Below are 21,158 nucleotides of genomic sequence, written 5' to 3'. Positions count from 1 at the left end.
TTTTCTTATCTGAAATGCCAAAAATATTGACCAAATAAGGTCTGCAAGTCATTGAATGGGAGAGGAGTTTTTTCATAAATCTGCTCCTTTCGTTGTCCCGTCACGAAAAGAAATGGCTGGCAAAAACTCAAATCTCAACCAAATCTTTCAGTTCAAGGAGCAAAAGATTCGTTTTTCAATTTGTGATAATGTGTAGAAGAGCAAAAGTTTTAAAAAATCAATCTGGCAAAACTGTGTCGATTTTTTTGGTGTGCCTTATAAAATTCCAGTTTTACGATGTTGTCCCGTCACGCTTCATTTTCATTTCAGGAGAAGCACAGGTATAATTGTTCATTATGCATGTCATTTCTATGTTGGAAAATCAATTATCTTTTCAAATATGTAATAACATTGGGGGGTTTCTCCTTTAATTGTGCCACTACAGCCAAAACGCTGAAAAAAACTTGGGAATTTTTTGAAAAGGAGCCGAAGAATCGGTCTATAGTCAAATTTAAACAATTGACTAACTTTCACAAACCTCTCCTAATGTTGCCCCGTTTTTTTTTTCAGCTCAATAATTAATGTGCGTAAACCACTTAATTTGCATACGACGCAAACGTGCTCAATCTCATTCATCAAATCAAGTCGTCCATGCACAACAATATGACTTTCTGTGACCCCTGCTGCGAGGTTCTGGTTTAGACTGGCCTACTACAAAAGAACACAGCCGAAACAGAACACGAACCCTTCTAAAAGTCAAAAGTCGAACATTGAAGTACTCTGCATGATCCCTTCTAAAATCACACGCACTCAATTGCTCATTGAACAGTATCGATTTTTAATTCACTGTAAATCCAGCCGTCACCACACACTTGAAACGATACGCAACGACGACAACGCGCGCCGGTTATCTCTGAATTTATCTATGCAAACATTGGGCTTTACTGGTAGACCGCCTTCAACGGGTTTGTACCTTTCTGTCTCGTTTTAGTTGCAGCTTGTAGAGGCACTGTACAAATAAGTTTATTTTGTAAAGATCAAATGGACTTTCAGAATTTGTTATTCTTTTTTATATATTTTTTTTACTTGGTCTAATCAGGACATCATGAAACTTCAGATATTATCACATTTTTTTTAAACGATTTTAACACAACTTCGTCAAACATTTTCCACAGTGCCCCTCGATAGTTCGAGCTTAGTTGTTTGACTTTTCAACAACTCTGTATTTTTTATAGCCTCCTCTGCTGCTCCGGGTGGAGGTCTGCAGCCTGCGGCGCTAGCAAGTCTCCTCGCGAGAGTCGTCAGCTGCCGTCACCTGCGGGGCTTCCACACCAGCCATCAGTACATTAGTAGTGTCGGTTGTCTCCGGTCGTGAAGCTTTCAGTCGCACCACGCGTAAGTCGCTCGGTCGCGCAGCTGATTTGCAGGCGCGAACGCGCACGTGTCTGCGAAAATTATCGCGGCTTTATAAATTTTGGCACACCGAGCCAAAATTCTGTGAAAAAAATTGGTCCATGACTCGCCGAAGTTCTCTTTATTGTGTGTAAACTGAAGTGCTTTGAACGGGCGGGAAGTGATAACCAAAAGTCGTCATGAGTATCGTCAAGCGTTGTTGGTACTACCAATTAGAGGGTGCTTTTGAACAACCCGAATTGTGGGCTATGATAATGTGTGATGTTGTGTGCTTTGTGACGGATAAGATTAGCGAGTTTTCGGGGGGCTTAGTCCAAGATGATTCGTAAAATTGGTATTTATTGAAATTTTTAAAACCAATTAATTCAAAAAATTTTTCCTTTCCTTAGCAGCGACTCATAAATGTAAAAGTCATAAATTACCAAATTCTAAGAATTTAGAAGGACAAAAGATGGCTGATAATCTCAGTCCCAGCTCTTGTAAAGTTTATTTAGTGAAATATATTGTTTATACTGTAAAAATACTAATTTGTTATTACAGAACTGAAAAAAATACTTGTTCATTATTATTGAACTGAACAAAAGATCGGTTTTTTCGTTATTATAGAACTGAAAAAAATACTTGTTCATTATTATTGAACTGAATAAAAGATCGGTTTTTTCGATATTCACAAAGATTTAAAAAAATAATTTTGAAGCTCTTTCAAACCTATATACAAAGCAAAAATTTTTGTAAATTTGGAAGGTGTATGTTAGAAGGTTGAATATTACCTCCCTCTCCCTCTCAATTTAGACCGAAAAAGCGACATTACACCAGAACAGTGGTAAATTACACAATTTCAGAGGTAAAATTACCCATTTTTTCTGACATAAATGATGTACCCCATTTTAGATGAAATTTTACCATGATTTTTTTTTCTGTGTAGTAAATAATTAAAAAAAGTACCAAATTCCTAAATTCAAGGAATGTTGGCTACTTTCCTTATTTAGTAATTGGGGTTTTTTGATTACTTAATAAGAAAAGGAGGCAAAATTCTTAGAATTTAGGAATTCTTTTTTTTTATGTCAATGTTGAATTGCGCACAATAATCATTTTTAAAAAATCCCATTTTTAGATATGTTTCAAATGACAAAAAAAATTAAATCTTTTGAGCTATGACCCAAGTTGAACAAAGCTCATTTGGCAGTGTTGCCAATTTTTCTTAGACAACATGATTTGTGAAAATTGTGGTTAAATGTAAAACAGCTTTTTTGATTTTATTTAAAGATGTTTAAAATTAAAATTTTCAATCAAAAAGTATTTCACATAAAATTTGATATCATGCACCGTTTTCAAGTGATCCACCTAAAATTCATTTTTGTTAAGGCTATGGAAGGTATCATTCCCAGTCGGCCATTTGGCGGCCATGTTTGTTTTAAAAAAAACATTCAAATCTTGATTCAAAATTGATCAATCAAAAAATGTGTTTCTTTGTATTGTTTGTAGAAGCATTGTACATATCTTTATTGATTTTTCATTTCAATTTACTATTTCTGGACCCTGAATTCAGGACCATCATGGACAGTCATTGCCCCAAGAGTGAATGACCTTTAGTAAGTGACTTTTTATCTGTAGAAGTCATCATGACCAATCTTGACCAATTTTACAAAATAAAAATCGAAAGAGATCAGAAAATTTCCTACAAATGTGCATAAAAGTCATTGAAGATTGGATGAATATTTGCTGAGATACAGTATCATAAAGAAGAAACAAAAGGAAAAAAAAAGTTTTTATACTTCACCCAAATGGTGTCAAAGTGACAATAACTCAGCAAATATCAGTCCGATTTTCAATGTAAAAAATTAAAACCGCCATAAAAAATGTCCAATCTTTAAAAAAGATACTTTTAAAATTTTAAAATTAAACCTTTCATATGAAAACTCCCTAAAACACTTACTAATTTTTGTTGTGAGGGACAATTTCAAAGTTTACTTGATAGTTTGACACATTCATGTTGATATAGAAATTAAACTAAATAAAATATTTGAATAATCATTTTTGGGCGAATTTTCCCAGGAGCACGGCTGCCGTTTACAAAATTTGTATATATTTATTATTGATATCAACATAAATAAGTCAAACTATCAAGTGCAAATAGCCATTCTTATGTAAAATTGTCTGATCTTTTCAATAAAAATATTTTCAGATTTTTAAAATCTTACCAAACATTTGAAATCGTCCAAAAATGTTTTTATAACGAAATTGGGGTTAAATGCGCCGTAGATGGGTTTTCCGTGGCAAGTGATTATTTTTACTGGATTCCTGGGATATTTTTTCACATAAGTTAAAAGCATTTTGGATGCATCGATGGCTACATAAAAAAAATCAAAAAAAAAATCAAACCATCCACATTAACGACCCCCGGGTCTTTTGTGGTCTCTATTGCAAGTTTCTGCTCGAACCTAGGAGTCCGAAGGCTTGAATGGGGAGAGCACCCAAACCTCTTTCTACTCTAAGGAACCTTCCACCCCAGTGTTTGAACTGACGATCTTTGGATTGCGAGTCCAAACACCGCCAGCGATTCCACCGGAGTAGGCTTGGTTTGGTGTGTTGTTTGTACTTATGGCATGGAGACGACTCCTACACCTGGAATGACTGAACGGCCTTACAACCAAGGCCGGGACCGACATTTTACTTCCTCATCCGATGGAAGGTTGGAGCAGATGGGAATCGAACCCAGAATCATCCGCTTATAAAGTGGACAGCAAAACCATTCGGCCACGCACTGCCACTGGCTACATAAAGCCTCCTCTATTAATACAGAGCGATTTTCAAGAAAAATTGTAGAAAAATTGGGAATTGGGGCAATGTGCCGTTTTGTGTGTTGGATGGAGCCCCAGGCTCGATCTACAGTGTACGAGGGAAGGCGGGCAAGTTATTCAAAATTATCTCCTTTAACACTACGACTTCTTGGCGCTGTGCTACCCAAAAGGTTACATAAACACACAGTATAAATATTTGTAAATTTGGAAGGTTGAACCTCTTTTTTTGATGTAAAAATCTTAAAAAATGATATTACACCAGAAAAGTGGTTACACGTGTTCAGAGGTAAAATTACAATTTTTTTACATAAAAGGCTCCTTTCCAGATGTAATATTACCTTATTTTTTTTACTGTGCAGTCATCTCTGATAATTTCTAATTAATTTGGTATCTCAAGTAAAGTTAAATATATTGATGAGAAGAATTTATAGAAATTATAGTAGCAATGCATAAAATAGTTCGTCTAACATTTACATTGAAAAAAAACATTATCAATAAATACATTATATTTATTTTTAAAAGAGACAAACTAATATTTTCCAAAAAAATATTTGACAGGGCTGTATATAAGAAGTTTATCCCGGTGGAACTGTCGTTTTTGACACGGCGCTCATGCTTACTATCAAAACCATTTTTTGATACTATAAAAAGCACTTTGTTCTGATACTTTAAGCCAATTTTGTATAGGTATACTTCTTAAGAATCAATCACAAAAACAACACTCAAAGGTTAATCCCAAGTACATTAGGGTGATTTATTGTCACTTTAGCATGCAAATTTAGTCAAGAGGTTTAGTACAAAATTCATTATTCAAAACACTTTAATTGCTGTCAGGGTAAACTTGTATGTAATGACACATTCTTAACGCTTGTACACCACGAATTTATGGACTGTTTTACTTATATTTTTGTACTAAATGATTGGATACGGTATGATTAAAAACATATTTTCATTCAATCATGACAAAATCATAACGAAACATTCAGGTTTGATAGAAAGTCCAATTAACAGTCGATTGCGACGATCTAAAAAAATGGTTAGATTTTGGCCATAAAAATAAGAGGATCTCCCTCAAAATCTCCCGTCCTAAACCCCGATTTTAATGCTAATTCCCTGAACAATGAAGGCCACACAAAGAGCTCTGACGGGGGAGGTTGGGTGTAGATAATTCCGCCCCAATCTGCCGATTGGCGATCGAAGTGCTCACAGTATTGATGTCTACGTCGTCACACCAAATAGGGGAAATATGCCCATTTTAATCACTCTAAGCCGTTCGACCAATTCTCATCACTTATGCAGTTTTCCGCTATTAAATCAACATTTGCAGATGTATCAACAATGGAGAGTTGCTTACTCACTTTTATTTGAGCTATTTATTACTTTGGAAAAGCCAAAAACACTTTATAAAAGCTGTAATTCATGTTCAAAGTGCTGATAGGCCGATAATAGAAATAGGCTGAGAAAGGGTATAGTTCCCCTACTTATCTCAATCCTCGAAAGCTCTCACGAACGTGTTTGCGGCGGCGCGCGCCAACTGCTCCTCGACGCGTCGCGACGCCAATTAGTAAAAAAAAAATTAAGACCAGCAGTAGTGGGGTAGTCGATGTGCTTAACACAAAGTTGTGTAGAAAATTCCTGTGACCATAAGCAAGAGTGCGTGTCCAAGTGTGATACTAATGCTAAAAGTCGTTGATGTTTGAGTTTTTAAGTGAATTGCAGTTGCAGTCGTCGTCAGTGTGTATGCTGAAAAAGGAAAAATCAAGAATCGTCGCTGGTGTGAACGACAATTACGAGTACCCACACTAAAACGTACGTGCCATCGGCAGTTGCCGCGAGGTGAACATGAGTATTAGTAACGGAAGTGGGGGAGGAGGCAGCGGAAGTGGATCCTGCAAGAACTACAAAAAGAATTCGGTTACGTTCAGGTAATTATTTTTGTAATGTCATCTTCTTTTAATCAATTCAATCATAAAAAATATAAGATTTGAAGATTTGAAGATTTGAAGATTTGAAGATTTGAAGATTTGAAGATTTGAAGATTTAAAGATTTAAAGATTTAAAGATTTAAAGATTTAAAGATTTGAAGATTTAAAGATTTGAAGGTTTGAAGATTTGAAGATTTGAAGATTTGAAGATTTGAAGATTTTAAGATTTGGAGATTTGAAGATTTGAAGATTTGAAGATTTGAAGATTTGAAGATTTGAAGATTTGAAGATTTGAAGATTTGAAGATTTGAAGATTTGAAGATTTGAAGATTTGAAGATTTGAAGATTTGAAGATTTGAAGATTTGAAGATTTGAAGATTTGAAGATTTGAAGATTTGAAGATTTGAAGATTTGAAGATTTGAAGATTTGAAGATTTGAAGATTTGAAGATTTGAAGATTTGAAGATTTGAAGATTTGAAGATTTGAAGATTTGAAGATTTGAAGATTTGAAGATTTGAAGATTTGAAGATTTGAAGATTTGAAGATTTGAAGATTTGAAGATTTGAAGATTTGAAGATTTGAAGATTTGAAGATTTGAAGATTTGAAGATTTGAAGATTTGAAGGTTTGAAGATTTGAAGATTTGAAGATTTGAAGATTTGAAGATTTGAAGATTTGAAGATTTGAAGATTTGAAGATTTGGAGATTTGAAGATTGGAAGATTTAAAGATTTGAAGATTTGAAGATTTGAATATTTGAAGATTTGGAGATTTGAAGATTTGGAGATTTGAAGATTTGAAGATTTGAAGATTTGAAGATTTGATGATTTGAAGATTTGATTCACCTCAATCTCAAGATATGGTTATAAACTTAACGTACAATTCAAAACACTTGTATTAGTAACACAAGAATGTTACAAAAAAACGAACAAAATCATTCAAGTACACGCATCAATGTCATTGCAAGTCAATAAAATTAAAAAAAAACACTGCAAACTGATGCAATTTTCCATCTCAGATAAACGGTACCTACTAAGTACTTATCGATCGATTGATTCCACTTGATGAACAGGAGACAGATAGACCGAGAGTGTGTGACGGAGAGAGTAAATGAGTAACAACATTTATTTTTTTCGCAAGCTTCGCGTATCGTGTCAATCGCGTGTGATAAGAGTCCACCAACAAGGGTCTTGTTATCGGAGGAAAAGTGTGGAATAACGTTTGAAAAGGGCGGATACTGAAAGTATCTTTAAAAATCGTTAAAAAGCACATGATTTTAAAGAAAATGAGCTCAACCGGCTACGTTCCATTGTGATTCGCCCTTGTCACAAGATGTTCTAGAATTTTCACTATTGCACATCCTTCTCGAAGGTGTGGTACGGTGGGGTTGTGCTAATCTCTCACACTGGGTGACTGTTTGGCAAAGTGCGAAACACTGGCCCGTGTGTGTGTGCGAGTGTGTGTATTTTATAAAAGCCACTCATTTCCACCGGCTTCCTTTTAGTACAGCACAAACCTCGGGTCCGGAATGACCGCGTCAGAAGTTTTCGGTGAAACATCGGTGGCCAAATCGTCGACATCCGGTTCCGATCGGTTGCTCATAGTTTCCAGTGATCCTCTCGGGCCAACCCCACCCCCCTCCCCACTACCAGAGGAGACGATCGTAGCGGCGACGAAGAAAACGAAGAAGGCTTTGTCTGGCGAAGATCGGTCGGCGGCCGCTATCACATGGTCGCCGGAGATCATCCAAGCAACCGATGCGGGAGAGGATGGTGATGATGACGACGGAGAGAAGATCGGCGGAGAATGTCGACTGCATTCGGACGGCGGTGGCGATGGTGAATGGTAATTGACCGCAAATTTGAGCCCTGCATGACGTTAGTGCTAGACGATAAATAAACGATTAGCACGTTCCTACGTTATTGCAGGAAAAAAGTTACTTGAAAAACAAAACAATAATGTTTACAAGTCTGGGAGTGCGCATTTTAACTGAAATTTTTCAAATTATTTCCATAGCACATGGACGGCTTAGTTTTGCAACATAATTTTAACAGCTCATTTTAATTTAAGAGCGAGTTTATCACCAATGTATCACAGGTACACTGCAAAAAATCCGATGGTAATATCGCATGCAAAAGCATGCACATCACCTTCGTCAAAATAAACACTTAATATTACACACTGCATGTACATTTTTTGCAAACACAAAAAAAAAAGCTGCAACCGACGGGATTCAAACCCAGCACCAACAGTAAGGACTGGCGCCTTAGCCCAATCGGCCATCAAACAGCTGAAACGCATATATGAGCTTGACATTTCGGTCAAGTAGGTTTCCCATACTGATGGGCTACAAATTTCAGGGTGTAAAATCACATAAAATTGCACCCAGGTCTTTTACACGCAGCTGGATTACTACTTTTTTAGCTGTGTATGGTTGTAAAAATATCGAACTTTCAGCTCTCAGCGACTACAATTATCAAACCTGAATACTCACACCCCAAATAAAGCAACTTTTCATTCCGTACTGATATTCTCAGCGCCGAACATAGCCGAACACGTTTTGCCTTTCTTACTAAAGAAAGGTATAGGTTTTACTTTATGGCTGGACGTAATTTCCATCTTCTTAAATATTACGATTCAGCATGAATTTTCATCCGAAAAATCGTCAAAAAATCACACTGCATCGATTTTCGACGCTCTATCGATTCACCTTGACAGAACTCGTCTATCTCCAACCCTCGAATTTTGGGAAAATAAATTCCGCGGAGGTCGAGTAATATTCGTGTGTGGTAAAATTTTGCAAAATTTTGTGTCGCGTCGTTCTCAGCTCCCATATATCCGATTTCGATTCTTCTGAATGCAGATGAAAGCTAGTGTGCTGAACCTGGGCGAGCTGCCGCGCAAATTTCGAAATATCCATCTGTTTTCGGATGTGGCCAGACTTTTCAACAAAATACACAGTTTTCAAATGAAAATATGGTCAAATTTTTTCATTTTTATATCTATTACCATAAGCAAAAAAAATCCCTAAAAAAAGGTAAAAGCCACCCTGGTGACCTTCGCCAACATTTTTCGTTTCTAATTTTATCCGAAATTTCTTTCTACATTCATAGTACAGACCATGAGTGAGCATCTGAAACAAATTTGACATCTATTGGCAATCCCGATCAATTTTTAGGACGATTTACTTTTTGCCTTTCTTACTAAAGAAAGGTTTAGGTTTTACTTTACATATATTTCCATCTTCGTAAATATTACGATTCAGCATGAATTTTAATCGGAAAAATCGTCAAAAATCACACTGCATCGATTTCCCACGCTTCGTCGCCAAGTCGACGAGTTGTCAAGTTGTGCTTCGAATACTGGCGCGAGAATGCTGGCGCATATATTTTGTGGCTCGACTTATACTCGTTTTGTAGTAGCTAGTCTACCGATGTTTCCTACAACATGTAAGATATCGTAGCTTTTCGGTTTCTTTTGCCCTGTCCGTTTTTGCATAACTGTCTAATGTTTAAAACGGAGCAACTTGATACGACCTCTAGAACTGAGCAAAATCTACACAATCTGCATCTTAAGATTGCTAATGAAACAAGCGATAATGAGAAGATTTTTCCATACTTCCATACTTGAGTGGCCGCATCCTCTGTCAAGTTTGTAAATAGACGACGCTCTCACATGCGATACCAAGATTTGAACCAGAGCACATAGGACAGACCTGCCCAACCGACGGCCCGTGAAGCCATTTCATCAGGCCCGCGACGCCTTTGCAATAAAAAAAACATCTATTTTAAATCGCTAAATACTTTTCAGGATAAACTCGGAACGGTTCACTCTAATCGACAACATTGTAGAGCAGCAAATTTTGCAGCAAAACCTCTCTCTTGACAAAATTTCTACACAATTTACACCACCTTCAGGGAGAAAATCAAAAAAATTGCCTTTCTCGATACATTTTTTTCTGAAATTTCCATCTGAACTTCAACTCTCAACAGTGACCGATTTGGCTCAAAATTGACACAGATTCTTTATTTTGTTTGGTGGTGTCAGATTGTCAGATGGTGTCATCAAGGATTTTTCAAAATTTCCAATTTTTCTTTTCAAACTATTGTACAATCGATTGCAGACTATTTAGATTGCAGTATAACATTTATTTTTGTGTTTGTAAACAAACAATGCACTTTTAGGCTTTTTTGCAAATTTAGGGACCACATATCGGAAAAAAAAACCACAATCTTCAAAATTATAACTCAAATAAAATTAATATTTATGGAATAAGAAAGGCACCAACCACATAGGTGGATTAAATAAGTTTTTATGAATTTATTTTGGCTTATATATGTTTAAGATTTCATCATTTCACTAATGGTATTTTAGTAGTTTTAAATAGTTTTTGAGATATTAGAATTTGCAACATAATTCAAGATATTTGAAATGAGAATAAATAAAAATGCAATCAAGGATATTCAAATTTTAAGTTTACTTTGAAAACAAAATAGTTCAAACAATATTCGCAATTTAAAGTCCTCTACTGTTCTTCTACGAAAAACAAAAATGTTGGGTCTTCCATGGTGAATCTCATCTTTAATGCAGATTTTCTTGGTGATATCCGATATATATCGAACCTGAAAAAAAAAAACAAGACACAAATAATTAATCATTATATCATGAAATTTACGTCGTTCATCCGAAGTACATATGTACGACTACGACGATGCATCGTTTTGAAACACAAATCAGTTTGGCACGAGGCTTATTATAATAGATCACTTTGATTCATCACTCAAAGTGCCAGATCACAACAAACAATTCAAAAAATGCTTTATTTTCACACATCTAGATGTAAGACAAATTATCTACAATTAATTTTCATTTTCATGTTATTGTCGAGCACCCTTATGCTACTGTGAAGACAAAATTACAAGTGTAAACTGCTTCAAAAGATCCGAGTTTGATAAATTAGCACAAATTAGTTCTTTATAACCATAGCAGCAAATTGGCACATGTCACCTACCTTATTAGAACCGAACCTTTAATTCTACCCAAATCCTCGTGATCACCATATAATCCTGTGGCTTCCATTTAACACACAGTCCAATATAAATAATGATCAATGCAACGCCGTCATTCTTGTTTGTCCACCATTTATCACTGCACGCGGTGGTAAAGATTTACAACCTAGACTCCCAAGAAAGCAGCACATGACAGCAGTGGTGGGCTATTAATTTTATGGATTACAATTGCATTCGGAGAAGTCGAACAGATCAATTCGATTAGAATTAGTTCAGTTAACAATTCAGAAGTGACAGCGATACCGGGAATCAACGGACAAATTTGAAGAGATAATCTATGAAGCTTGAAATAGAAGAGACTTGAAAAAGTTTGTTTGTCAGTTGGACCTTGCTTAGTTTGTGTCTCGGCAATGTTAAACTAACGTGTTGGTGGGTGTCTTGGCTAAATTTACACTTTAATTACTAAATTTAAATTTTAGTAAATAATTTAAGAAAGAATTTGATTTAAAAACTTCAAAAAGCTTGCTCATAAAAGCCTCACCCATTTTCAACGCCTTAACATCACCTAAAAATCTAGATTGGACCAATTCAACCTCTTGGTTATCTTACGGCTACTTACTTACGAGTGCGTCATTGACTGACTACCGTACGAAAAAAAAGGAGATTAAACATGACAGCAGTGTGACCGGTATCACACACCAAACGACTGACTGCTGGGCAGCCCCTTTCCACGCCGCACCTTGATTGATTCTCATTCAGCAGTTGAGAGCACACCTCACACACCTGGAGACTCCCGAAACGTGCAGTCGTCTGGTCAGTGTCCGTTTAGGTCTCACGCGTGAAGGATTTACTTTTTGAGAAAGGTGCTCGAGTTGCAAAAAAAGAGGCTAGAAAAAAGTGCAATTTTAATTGTTTTACAAGTGATTTAAAGTGCGGAAGTTCTTTCAAGTGAATTATTTTTAAAATAAAACAAACGAAGCTATCTGTCAAGGTTGGTTCTGCAATAAGATAAAGAAGTAACGAAATGTTACAAAAAAAACATGTTTTTCAAAAGTGGCGCAAAAAACAAACTGGTCAAGTCTGGTTTGTCGTGTTGATTGAGTATATAGTGCTTGCAGCTACGAGTGTGGAGTGGAGCTAAGTGGAGTGTTTCGTTTTCAATTAGCTGGGTGATAAATTTGAAAAACGGTGTCAACTTGAGATTTTAAGAACAAAAGCAGCACTTTGAGAGGCTGCGATTGGGATGCAAATGAGGTGGATTTTATTTTTATCAGTACAAATACAAATCAATCAATTTGAGTGATTTTATCAAACAGGAAGCTGTGAAGTGAGGGAAAATTTCTTTGATAATGCACAACAATGAAATTCAAATAGGTTTTAACTTTTTTTTAGAGACAACACAGTTAAAAAATGTGTAAATCTAGAAGGTGTAATATTTGTAAATTTGTAAAATTTGTAGGTGTAATATTATCTCTTTTATGATTTGAGATATGACGGTCACAAAAGAACAGATAGTTTAAAAGCCAAGTTTATGTCCTCAAAAAGTTTAAATAAGTTTATATAAAATAAAAGTATGAACATGCATTTTCAGGGGAAAATTTCAGAGAAAAATAAATACTGTTTTTCCCTCCCATTGCTTCTCAAAGTTTATATTTTCTAAAAGCTATTATTTCTCAGTGTCATCAAAGTAGCTCTCCTTCTTCAACTAGCGTTAAAAAATGAATCTTAACTTGAGTGAAATTTTCTACACTTTTCAATTAAAAATAATGTAACCTGTTGTTTCGAATATGTGGGATGACTGTAATTCTTTATTTCTTTGACTCATTGTACATAAATGGTAGTTATTAAAAGACAAAATTTGTCAAGTTGAAAAATTCATTTTCCGAGTGATTGTATAGTCTTTCCTTAATGAGGAAAGCAAAAATACAGAAATAAACGTTACACAATGATCTTTAAATACTTACAATCAATTAAATTTTTTTTTCAAACTAAATTTAAAATTTATGCAATATTTTTTGTCTCCTTATTTTTTGGAATTATTAAGGGTGGTGCAAAGTATGGTAACAAAGATATACTTTTTTGAAAAAGTCCGAAAGGTTGCCAATCAAAATTTCAAAAATCGATTTAAGATACGAAATCAGATTTACAACCGAATATAACTTTAAATCTTTTATAAAGGACCCTTCATTAAGGGGTTACATACATGTAAATCGGCAAAAATTTCAGAGGTTGGTTTGAGCACACGCTTAAACTTTTTTTAAATCTGTTTTCTGGGCATTTAAATATACATTTTCATCCATCAATAAAATAAATTTGAACACATTTGGTTGTATATTTGCCGAGATATAGCTATTTGAAGTTAGCAGTTTCAAAAAACGGATGCCACGATATCTCAACACTGCTTTGACCAAATTGGCTCAAAATTTTGGTGAAGACTCCTTAAACCGGTCCCGTGTGCATGACGAAAGCCGATTTAAAAAAAGTTTATTTAAAAAAAAAAGATAAAAATATTTTTGTGTTTTTCATATAAAAATTCGCCAGTTTTTGATTTTTGTATTTAAAAAAAACAAAATTTCAAAATCGGGCTTCGTCATGCACACAGAATATGTCTTGAGAGTCTTCACCCCAAATTTCAGCCAATTTGGTCAATCCCCAAATCGATCAGAATATTCCTTCTCAAGATACAGTTTATCGGACATTCTCATGCTAATTTTGTATGACCCTCAGAGAACAAAGTATTTTTTCTTGTATATATTGAACATCAAAAGAATCTTAAATTTGTGTGTAAAACTTCTAAGCGCCCACTTAGGGCTTAAGGACATATGAGTAATTATCTACGAATTCGGTCTTTTTGTTTTAATTTTAATATTTGTATTTTTAAATCCGGCTGAAACTTTTTTTTATTTAAATCGAAACTAACATTTCAATAGGGCCAAACATTCAATATTACGCCCTTTTGAAATGTTAGTCTTGATTATTTTTTTTTGAAAATATTGTTTTCGAATATATCGGAAAATTTCACGAATGTTTCATAATTTAACATTGTGAATCGGACCATTAGTTGCTGAGATGTCGACATTAGAAAATGGTGGGTTGTTTGGGTGGGACTTAGAAAACAACAATTTTCCTGTTTTTAAATCTTTGCATGGCAATATCTCAGCAACTAAGGGTCGTATCAACAAAGTTCAAAAAGCAAAATATAGAGAATTTTCTAAGAATTTCTAAAATATTTTTTTCAAAAGTGGGCAAACATCGGCACTAATTTTTTAAAAAATGAATAACTGCGACTATTTTTATAAAAGTTACCTAAAATGGCTATAACTTGAAAACGGTGCACATTATCAAAATTGCACTAGAGTACTTTTTAATTGCAAATTCGATTTTACATCGAAAAATGAAGTTGAAAAATATTTGCGACCGAAATTTCATTTTTTTTTTTTAATTGTGTTGATTCAAAAATGTATAACTCGGTCTAAGATTTGTTTGCCCATTCTGAAAATTTCTGAAAAGTTTGCATTTGATGTCCCCTAAAACACATCAAACATTTTAAAAAAATAAAAATTGTGTTTTTCTGCAAATCAAGTTTTAGTAACAAAAAATTAAATGAAAAATTACCAAAAAAAAAATTACCGTGTATCATTTTTTTCAGTGAAGTTCTTATCCATAACTACAACTTTGCCAATGACACCAAATCGATCAAAAATTCCTTCAAAAGATACAGATTTTTGAATTTTCATATATCATTTTTGTATGGACAGCTGCCAAATTTCTATGGAAAATTATATGGACAAACTAATGATGCAAAATGGCTTCTTTGAGCATACTGAAGGCACCAAAAAAGTTTCAGCCGGATTAAAAAATACAAAAATTAAAAGAAAAAGACTGGTTTTTTTAATTTATATTTATTTTGATTTTCTTTTCCATGTACATTCATTCAGTTAAAATATTATTGAGTGTCAAAAAAAACGATGACTTTGCACCTCAATTTTAAATACTAGCAACATTCATGTATTCATGAAATATTGTAGCTTTCGCTATTCAGTGAAGAAAAAGACCGATTGCGTAGAGATTTGCTCAGCTTAGGATAATTACTGCACTGATGTTTTTTTTGCCAAAATAACCACTAGCGTGCACAAGGTGGGGCAACATGGGGCAACTGCCCCACCATCCACAGAAATTTGTGCTAAATTTGGTCAGGGGGTGTCCACAAATGACGTATTTTTTGAACGTCCATATTATTGCCTTACCTTCCTCAAAGAGCTGGGCACGCTAGTGAAAATAACCCAACGAATGAAATGGAATGAAACAAAATATTTTATTTTGTTTAACCTCTTGTATTGCAAAGGAGACATAAATTAGAGTGTCAATCAACTATGTGGGGCGATTAGGGACATATAGGCGAAAGAACCGTGACAATTCTGCGTAGAACCACAAAAACGGTCGAAAAAAATTCAATCGCTTTTTTTCAGTTGCATCTCTTCAAATTTCATAGGGGACATTTTAAACTCTTTGGACCACTTTTTGGATATTCTGGGACCTCCAAAATGACCGGGAAAATAGATAGTCTGCCGTGTGTATCTCAAAAACCTTGGAGGATCCAGAACATCCCAGTAGAGGTCAACAGGCTAAGGAAATTTTTCTCCTTTACGCAAAAGATGCTGACTATTGCACCATCTCCAACCGTTCGGTATCGGCCGTACGTGCCCATCAAGCCGGCAATCAATCACACTCGTGATCGGGTCTAGTATGGCTCAAAGTACAACAACACCGCATTCGTCACCGCATTACTCGTGTAAATAAAGTACGCCAAGATATCACGGTAGCAGCCATATCAGTACTTTTTCCTGCCACGTAACGCCCATGCTCCAAAAATATCTCTCTGGAACAATCAATTCCTTGCGATTATACGACGGTTATCATATTTGCCAAGTATTGTCTCACCTTAAGCCTTGAGTCCGTTATCACGAGACTTGTGCCAGCACGAGACGGTGCACTTGTTGTTTACCGGTTTCTGAACCACTATCAGATTGCCCTAACTCTTCAAGATAAGTCAGATTGTTACAAGCTTATGTTTTTCTACTTCTTTCTAGTGAAACGCTGGACACCGATTTCAACCTGTCGTCGAATCCCAGCGGCGGCCGAACCGATGATGAATCTGGTCTTCTTCTGACTGCCAAAAGCTCCCCATCGCCGATTCCAATGCCGATCAAGTACAACCACCACGGCTCGGCCACCATCCTGGACCAGATTCCAGAAAATGAGCAACCTACCGCGGGTAAGCCGCCCCATTCCAACGGCAACCACTCGAACGGACGGCGCCGATCTTCGGTGGCCATGCAGGAAATGCTATCGACCCATCGACCCTCCACGATCATGTCCGCCCTGCGGCGAGGTTCGCTAGCCTGGCTACCCGGACGGGGCAAGAGCGGATCCTCGTCCCATCAGGGAGGCCACGACGATTCCAACATGGGCAGCAAGGGCTCGCTCAGCCAGGTGCCCCACGGATCCGGTGGTGCCCACTGCGAGCTGGCCCTCGAGTCCCGCCGCAAGAATCGACGAATCGGAGAGTAGGTACACTGTGCTGTGAGGGAGTCACGCATGGGCTTTGCTCAACCATTGTTCTTTCTCTTTCCCTGCAGTGACGCGCTGAGTACGGCCCTGTCGGCGCTGTACGCCAAGGTCATCGTGATCCTCGGCATTGCGCTGCCCGTGACGGAGATCCTGTCGTCGCAGATCCCAGCCAACGTGTACCAGGGCTTCTACCTCTACCTGTACAGTGTGAGCATCACGTTCGTGATCTTTGTGTACGCGTCGAATATGCGACGCAGGGCGGTGATGACGCTGATCAAGAGTTATCGTATGTTTGGTGTTTGGTGAACGGCTTGATCGATTCTTCAATGTAATCTTGTTTCCACAGAGGAGAAAACCAACACCTTCCCGGTCAAGAAGCGCGTCCCCCACTTCGGCTCGTTCTATCTGCGCGTCGGAGCGATCGCGTTCGGCATCGGCACGATGGTCTACTCGGGCTTGGAGCTGGGTCAGTACTTTGAGCTGCACGCTTCACCCGGCTGTCACAGCATCTTCGTGGCGCTGACTCCGGCCGCCCGAATGATCCTCTCGATCGTGCAGATGCAGTTCATCTTCCTGAACACTTCCGAGCTGGATATGGCCCGCCACAAGGTGTTTGCGCGGTTCGGGTTGATGCACATGATCGCGACCAACCTGTGCGAGTGGCTTTACATCCTGGTGGAGGAAACCAAGCACGAGATTCACCATCTGGCCCACATGGCCGAACATCCGAGGGTTGGTAAGTGCGGGGTGGTCACTTCCCATGAAGATCACCAATTAAAACAGATTCTCCAGTTTCAGCAATGGTCAACATCACCCACCAGATCTTGTCAACCACGACTACAACGACTACCACAGCTCTTCCCACTCATTCCAGTGAGGAAAGTAGCGAAGAAGACTTCGGTGGAGCCTTCCTGCTAGCCAACGGAACAGCCCGCCACTCCAAGCGATCCCCCGTTGATTCCACCGACCTTTCGGAGTACATCGACTGCCAGCGGACCAACATCATGGGCTCGCTGGTACAGAACGCCTCGCCCTTCCTCTTCCCCTGCACGATCGAGTACTCGCTCATCTGCGCCGTCATTCTGTACGAGATGTGGAAGAAGGTCAAAACGATCGCGGAGATTGATCGTACCCGGCGAACCTCCCACCGGCTGCACAGTGTGGTCACCAACGGACATCAGGGCAGTCATCATCATCCCACCGGCAAGAGTGCGCACCACTTCTCGGTAGACTGTTCTCGTGCGCATCGCGGAATGTTCGGCGGCATAATCATCACCGTGCTCACGATCATCTGCTTGATCATGTACTTTGTGCTGCACGACGAACCCGGCTACGAGTACTTTGCGCTGCAGGAGGTCACCATCGCCGAAACGCTGCTCTACACCGTGACCGCGGCAGCTGTCGTAGCCGCCATGATCAAGATGCGCGACCTCAAGTACTGCAAGAAGCATAACGATGCCCACGCCAGCTCCGTCAGTCTGGACTGCACGCTGCTGGTGCTGGCCCAAACCGGAGTGTACGTGTACGGAATGTTCAGCATCGTCGGCAGCTACTTCTCGATCCAGAACAACGTCCCGGGTGCCCAAGAGGGCATGATCGCGGAACTGTTCAGCCTCGTGCAAACCTCCATCCAAACGCTCTTTATCCTGAACGCCGTGTGGCGCAAGTGCCGAGGCGCGCAACAGCACCGGACCAAACCAGGTCGTGAAATCGTCACCTTCCTGCTCGTGGCCAACATGGCCATGTGGTTCATCAACACGCTGATCAAGGGCCGGGCGAGCTTCCGGCCGTCGCATCTGGACTTTTTCGGCACCTGGGCGTGGACCGTCATCACGCACGTCTCGATGCCGCTGGCCATTTTCTACCGGTTCCACTCGACGATCTGTCTGTTTGAAGTGTGGAAGGCGACGTACAAGGTCAAGGGAGGGGACCATCACTAGGGTTCCGGCTAACTCTTAGAATTAACTTATTTGGAGTAAACCAGTGTGGTTGTGCGTTTGTAAATAGTAGCGTAAGCATTGTGGAATAAGATTTGAGCCTTTTTAGCAGCAACAATGTTTTGGCACCGAAATAGCTAAAAAGAAACTTCTAAATAAATAACTAAGAATTTATGAAAATCATCATCTGCTACGAGTGTTGAGGGAAGAAACTGTATCCATCGAAGACATGGGAACTTTGCTTTGTATCATGAATTCGCGACCAATCACACAATTATCAGACGACCTGAACGACTTGGAACCTCTTACACCTGGACACTTCCACCGAGCTCCTTCGCTGCAGTCTTTACCGCATCCAAGCTACCTTACACAGCTAAAAAAGAAGTAATCCAGCTGCGTGTAAAAGGCCTGGGTGTAAAATAAATATTGCATTATTTTATGCAATTTCATGTGATTTTACACCCTGAAATATGTAGCCCATCAGTATGGGAAACCTACTTGACCGAAATGTCAAGCTGATATATGCGTTTATCCTTTCACATTTACATCGGTCTGATGGCCGAGTGGGCTAAGGCGCCAGTCCTTACTGTTGGTGCTGGGTTTGAATCCCGTCGGTTGCAACTTTTTTTTGTGTTTGCAAAAATTGTACATGCAGTGTGTAATATTAAGTGTTTATTTTGACGAAGGTGATGTGCATGCTTTTGCATGCAATTTTACCATCGAATTTTTTGCTGTGATAACCTTCAGCTATTCCTGGTCACCAGAAGAAAAAAGGTGGTCAAATTGAAATTGAAAAGCTGAAAGCTATACGAGGTAGAAATCCAAAAAGAAACGACTGAAGATGAAACACCTTTTCTCAAATCAGGACGTAATGAAGGTAATCCTTGTAGTATTAACACTGAAGGGACTCACAAAAGCAGGGCTAATCATTGGGAAATCTAATGGTCCAGCTCTAGTTTGCAGAACGTCCGCATGTCTAGGCTGAGAATGTATTAATTAAGCGAATATCAGACATCCGTTCTAACCAGATGTTTGAGTATTCGGAAACTATAATCAAATCGACTTATGGATAGAGCACAATCAGTTGTTGAATTGTTTCGTCATTTTTTATCAAATTCCTCGGACCCTCCATCGTGTACCCCATCGGGGGGCCGAAAAACAGAGTTAAGATTGAACACAAAAAAGTAAGCAAAAGCACCAATCCGTCTTTTCGATTCGAGCTGGCCAGGTTCCTGGCGGAAGAGCAGTTGTTTTGATCGTCGTGCTCCGGAAGCCAGATCAGCTGAATTCCTAAATGTGAATGTGACTATCACTCACAGAATGGACAATCAACTCCGATTTTCCTTTCGTGCTTCTGCTCGATTATCTTGTACATTAAATCATCGGTTTGCGTAGCACGATGCCTTCAATGCTCACCCATTGTGACAATCGTTGGGACGAGGTCATCCGCTGGGAAGTTCTGCTCTGGATTGGCAACAGGAGGTGACCTTGTGGCGAGCTGCTTCGGCACCTGTTGAGTTAGATTATTATGATTGGATTGTTGATAATTTTGGTAATATTGTCAGATTTCCAACGGAATCTTTAATGCTGCCATTTGTGACGAAATTTTTAGCGAACACTAACGAAAAGTGGCATTTATAGAAAAAAGTTTTCTAGCATCATTGGCTCACTCTTACACGCGCTGCTGGTGGTGTTGGTGGCCGGCCTTTGTTTATTCATTTGCCTTCGCTTCTCGCTCGGGTTTCGCCAGCCTTCGAGGAGAATAGGTTAAACGTCAAGTGACTCAGAGCGTTTGTTTTTTTTTTTTGACAGCGTTTGCTACTTAATAACATGTTTCGGGATTATTTTTAACGTGAGTGGCTTAACCTGAGAAAAAAAACAGGCTACCTACAGACTTGTCAAGATTATACATATACCGCCTTCGAAGAAAATTGCATTCCTTTGCACGGCGATCAGACCCGACCATTTGAGGTTATGTAAATTCAAACCATTTTTTAAACTGCTTATAATTTTAGATAGGTAATTCAGATCTTGCAAATTCTTAATCCACAAGAAATGTCATTTCAGAACCTTTCTAAAAATATATAATATGACAGGTTTTCATGCAAAAACCACCCTTTTTTGCAAATTGTGAAATGAATATGCAGCAATTCTTTTAGCATAACTTTTGATTTGCTTTACTAAATCTTATAAATTTCAATGGGGACTTATGGGACCCCAAGACGAATCGAATGAGGCCAATACGGTCAAAATCGGTTCAGCTACACCCAAATGAAATATATATATCAAAATCTGCAACAGTGGATTTGCTGCAGAAAATGTTACATTTTATAACAGTTTTTGCAGCAAGCTCATAGCTCATTTTTGCCCGTGTGCAAACATGTCAGCGATCTGCAGTTCTCACCAACACATATAATGCTGGCGCGTCCCTGAGCAAAACTCCAGAGAGAAGAATATGTTGGTGCTCTGTCCCCCACAATTCATCAAGCGTCCAAGGCACGGTGGAAGCGTGTCGGAACAATAA

The 21,158-nt window shown here is 38.3% G+C and overlaps 1 protein-coding gene across 4 annotated transcripts; it reads left to right on the top strand.

Moving 5' to 3' along the window:
* The first annotated feature begins 1,355 nt into the window (after positions 1-1,355).
* On the top strand, positions 1,356-18,745 carry LOC120417028 (proton channel OtopLc). 4 transcript variants are annotated; one of them, XM_052709656.1, is made up of 6 exons: positions 1,356-1,374; positions 5,903-6,118; positions 16,217-16,693; positions 16,766-16,983; positions 17,044-17,433; positions 17,490-18,745. In XM_052709656.1, exons 2-6 carry the CDS (start codon positions 6,036-6,038, stop codon positions 18,635-18,637), a joined length of 2,316 nt encoding a protein of 771 aa, XP_052565616.1. In that variant the 5' UTR covers positions 1,356-1,374; positions 5,903-6,035; the 3' UTR covers positions 18,638-18,745. The 4 variants fall into 4 exon arrangements, with proteins under 4 accessions (XP_052565616.1, XP_039434905.1, XP_039434904.1 ...); XM_039578971.2 differs by lacking the exon at positions 1,356-1,374 and having other exon boundaries at positions 5,279-6,118; XM_039578970.2 differs by lacking the exons at positions 1,356-1,374; positions 5,903-6,118 and adding an exon at positions 7,624-7,962.
* The last annotated feature ends 2,413 nt before the right edge of the window (positions 18,746-21,158 follow it).

Source organism: Culex pipiens, chromosome 1, assembly GCF_016801865.2.
Source record: "Culex pipiens pallens isolate TS chromosome 1, TS_CPP_V2, whole genome shotgun sequence".
NCBI classification, from domain to species: Eukaryota; Metazoa; Arthropoda; class Insecta; order Diptera; family Culicidae; genus Culex; species Culex pipiens.
This window is presented reverse-complemented; position numbering and strand designations above follow the sequence as displayed.

Bases quoted from the DNA above. Each gene is read 5' to 3' on its own strand.
- LOC120417028 (XM_039578970.2), top strand. From the start codon at position 7,646: ATGACCGCGTCAGAAGTTTTCGGTGAAACATCGGTGGCCAAATCGTCG. The intron at 7,963-16,216 runs GTAATTGACCGC...ACTTCTTTCTAG, and splicing joins GGCGGTGGCGATGGTGAATG to TGAAACGCTGGACACCGATT. The intron at 16,984-17,043 runs GTATGTTTGGTG...TTGTTTCCACAG, and splicing joins GACGCTGATCAAGAGTTATC to AGGAGAAAACCAACACCTTC.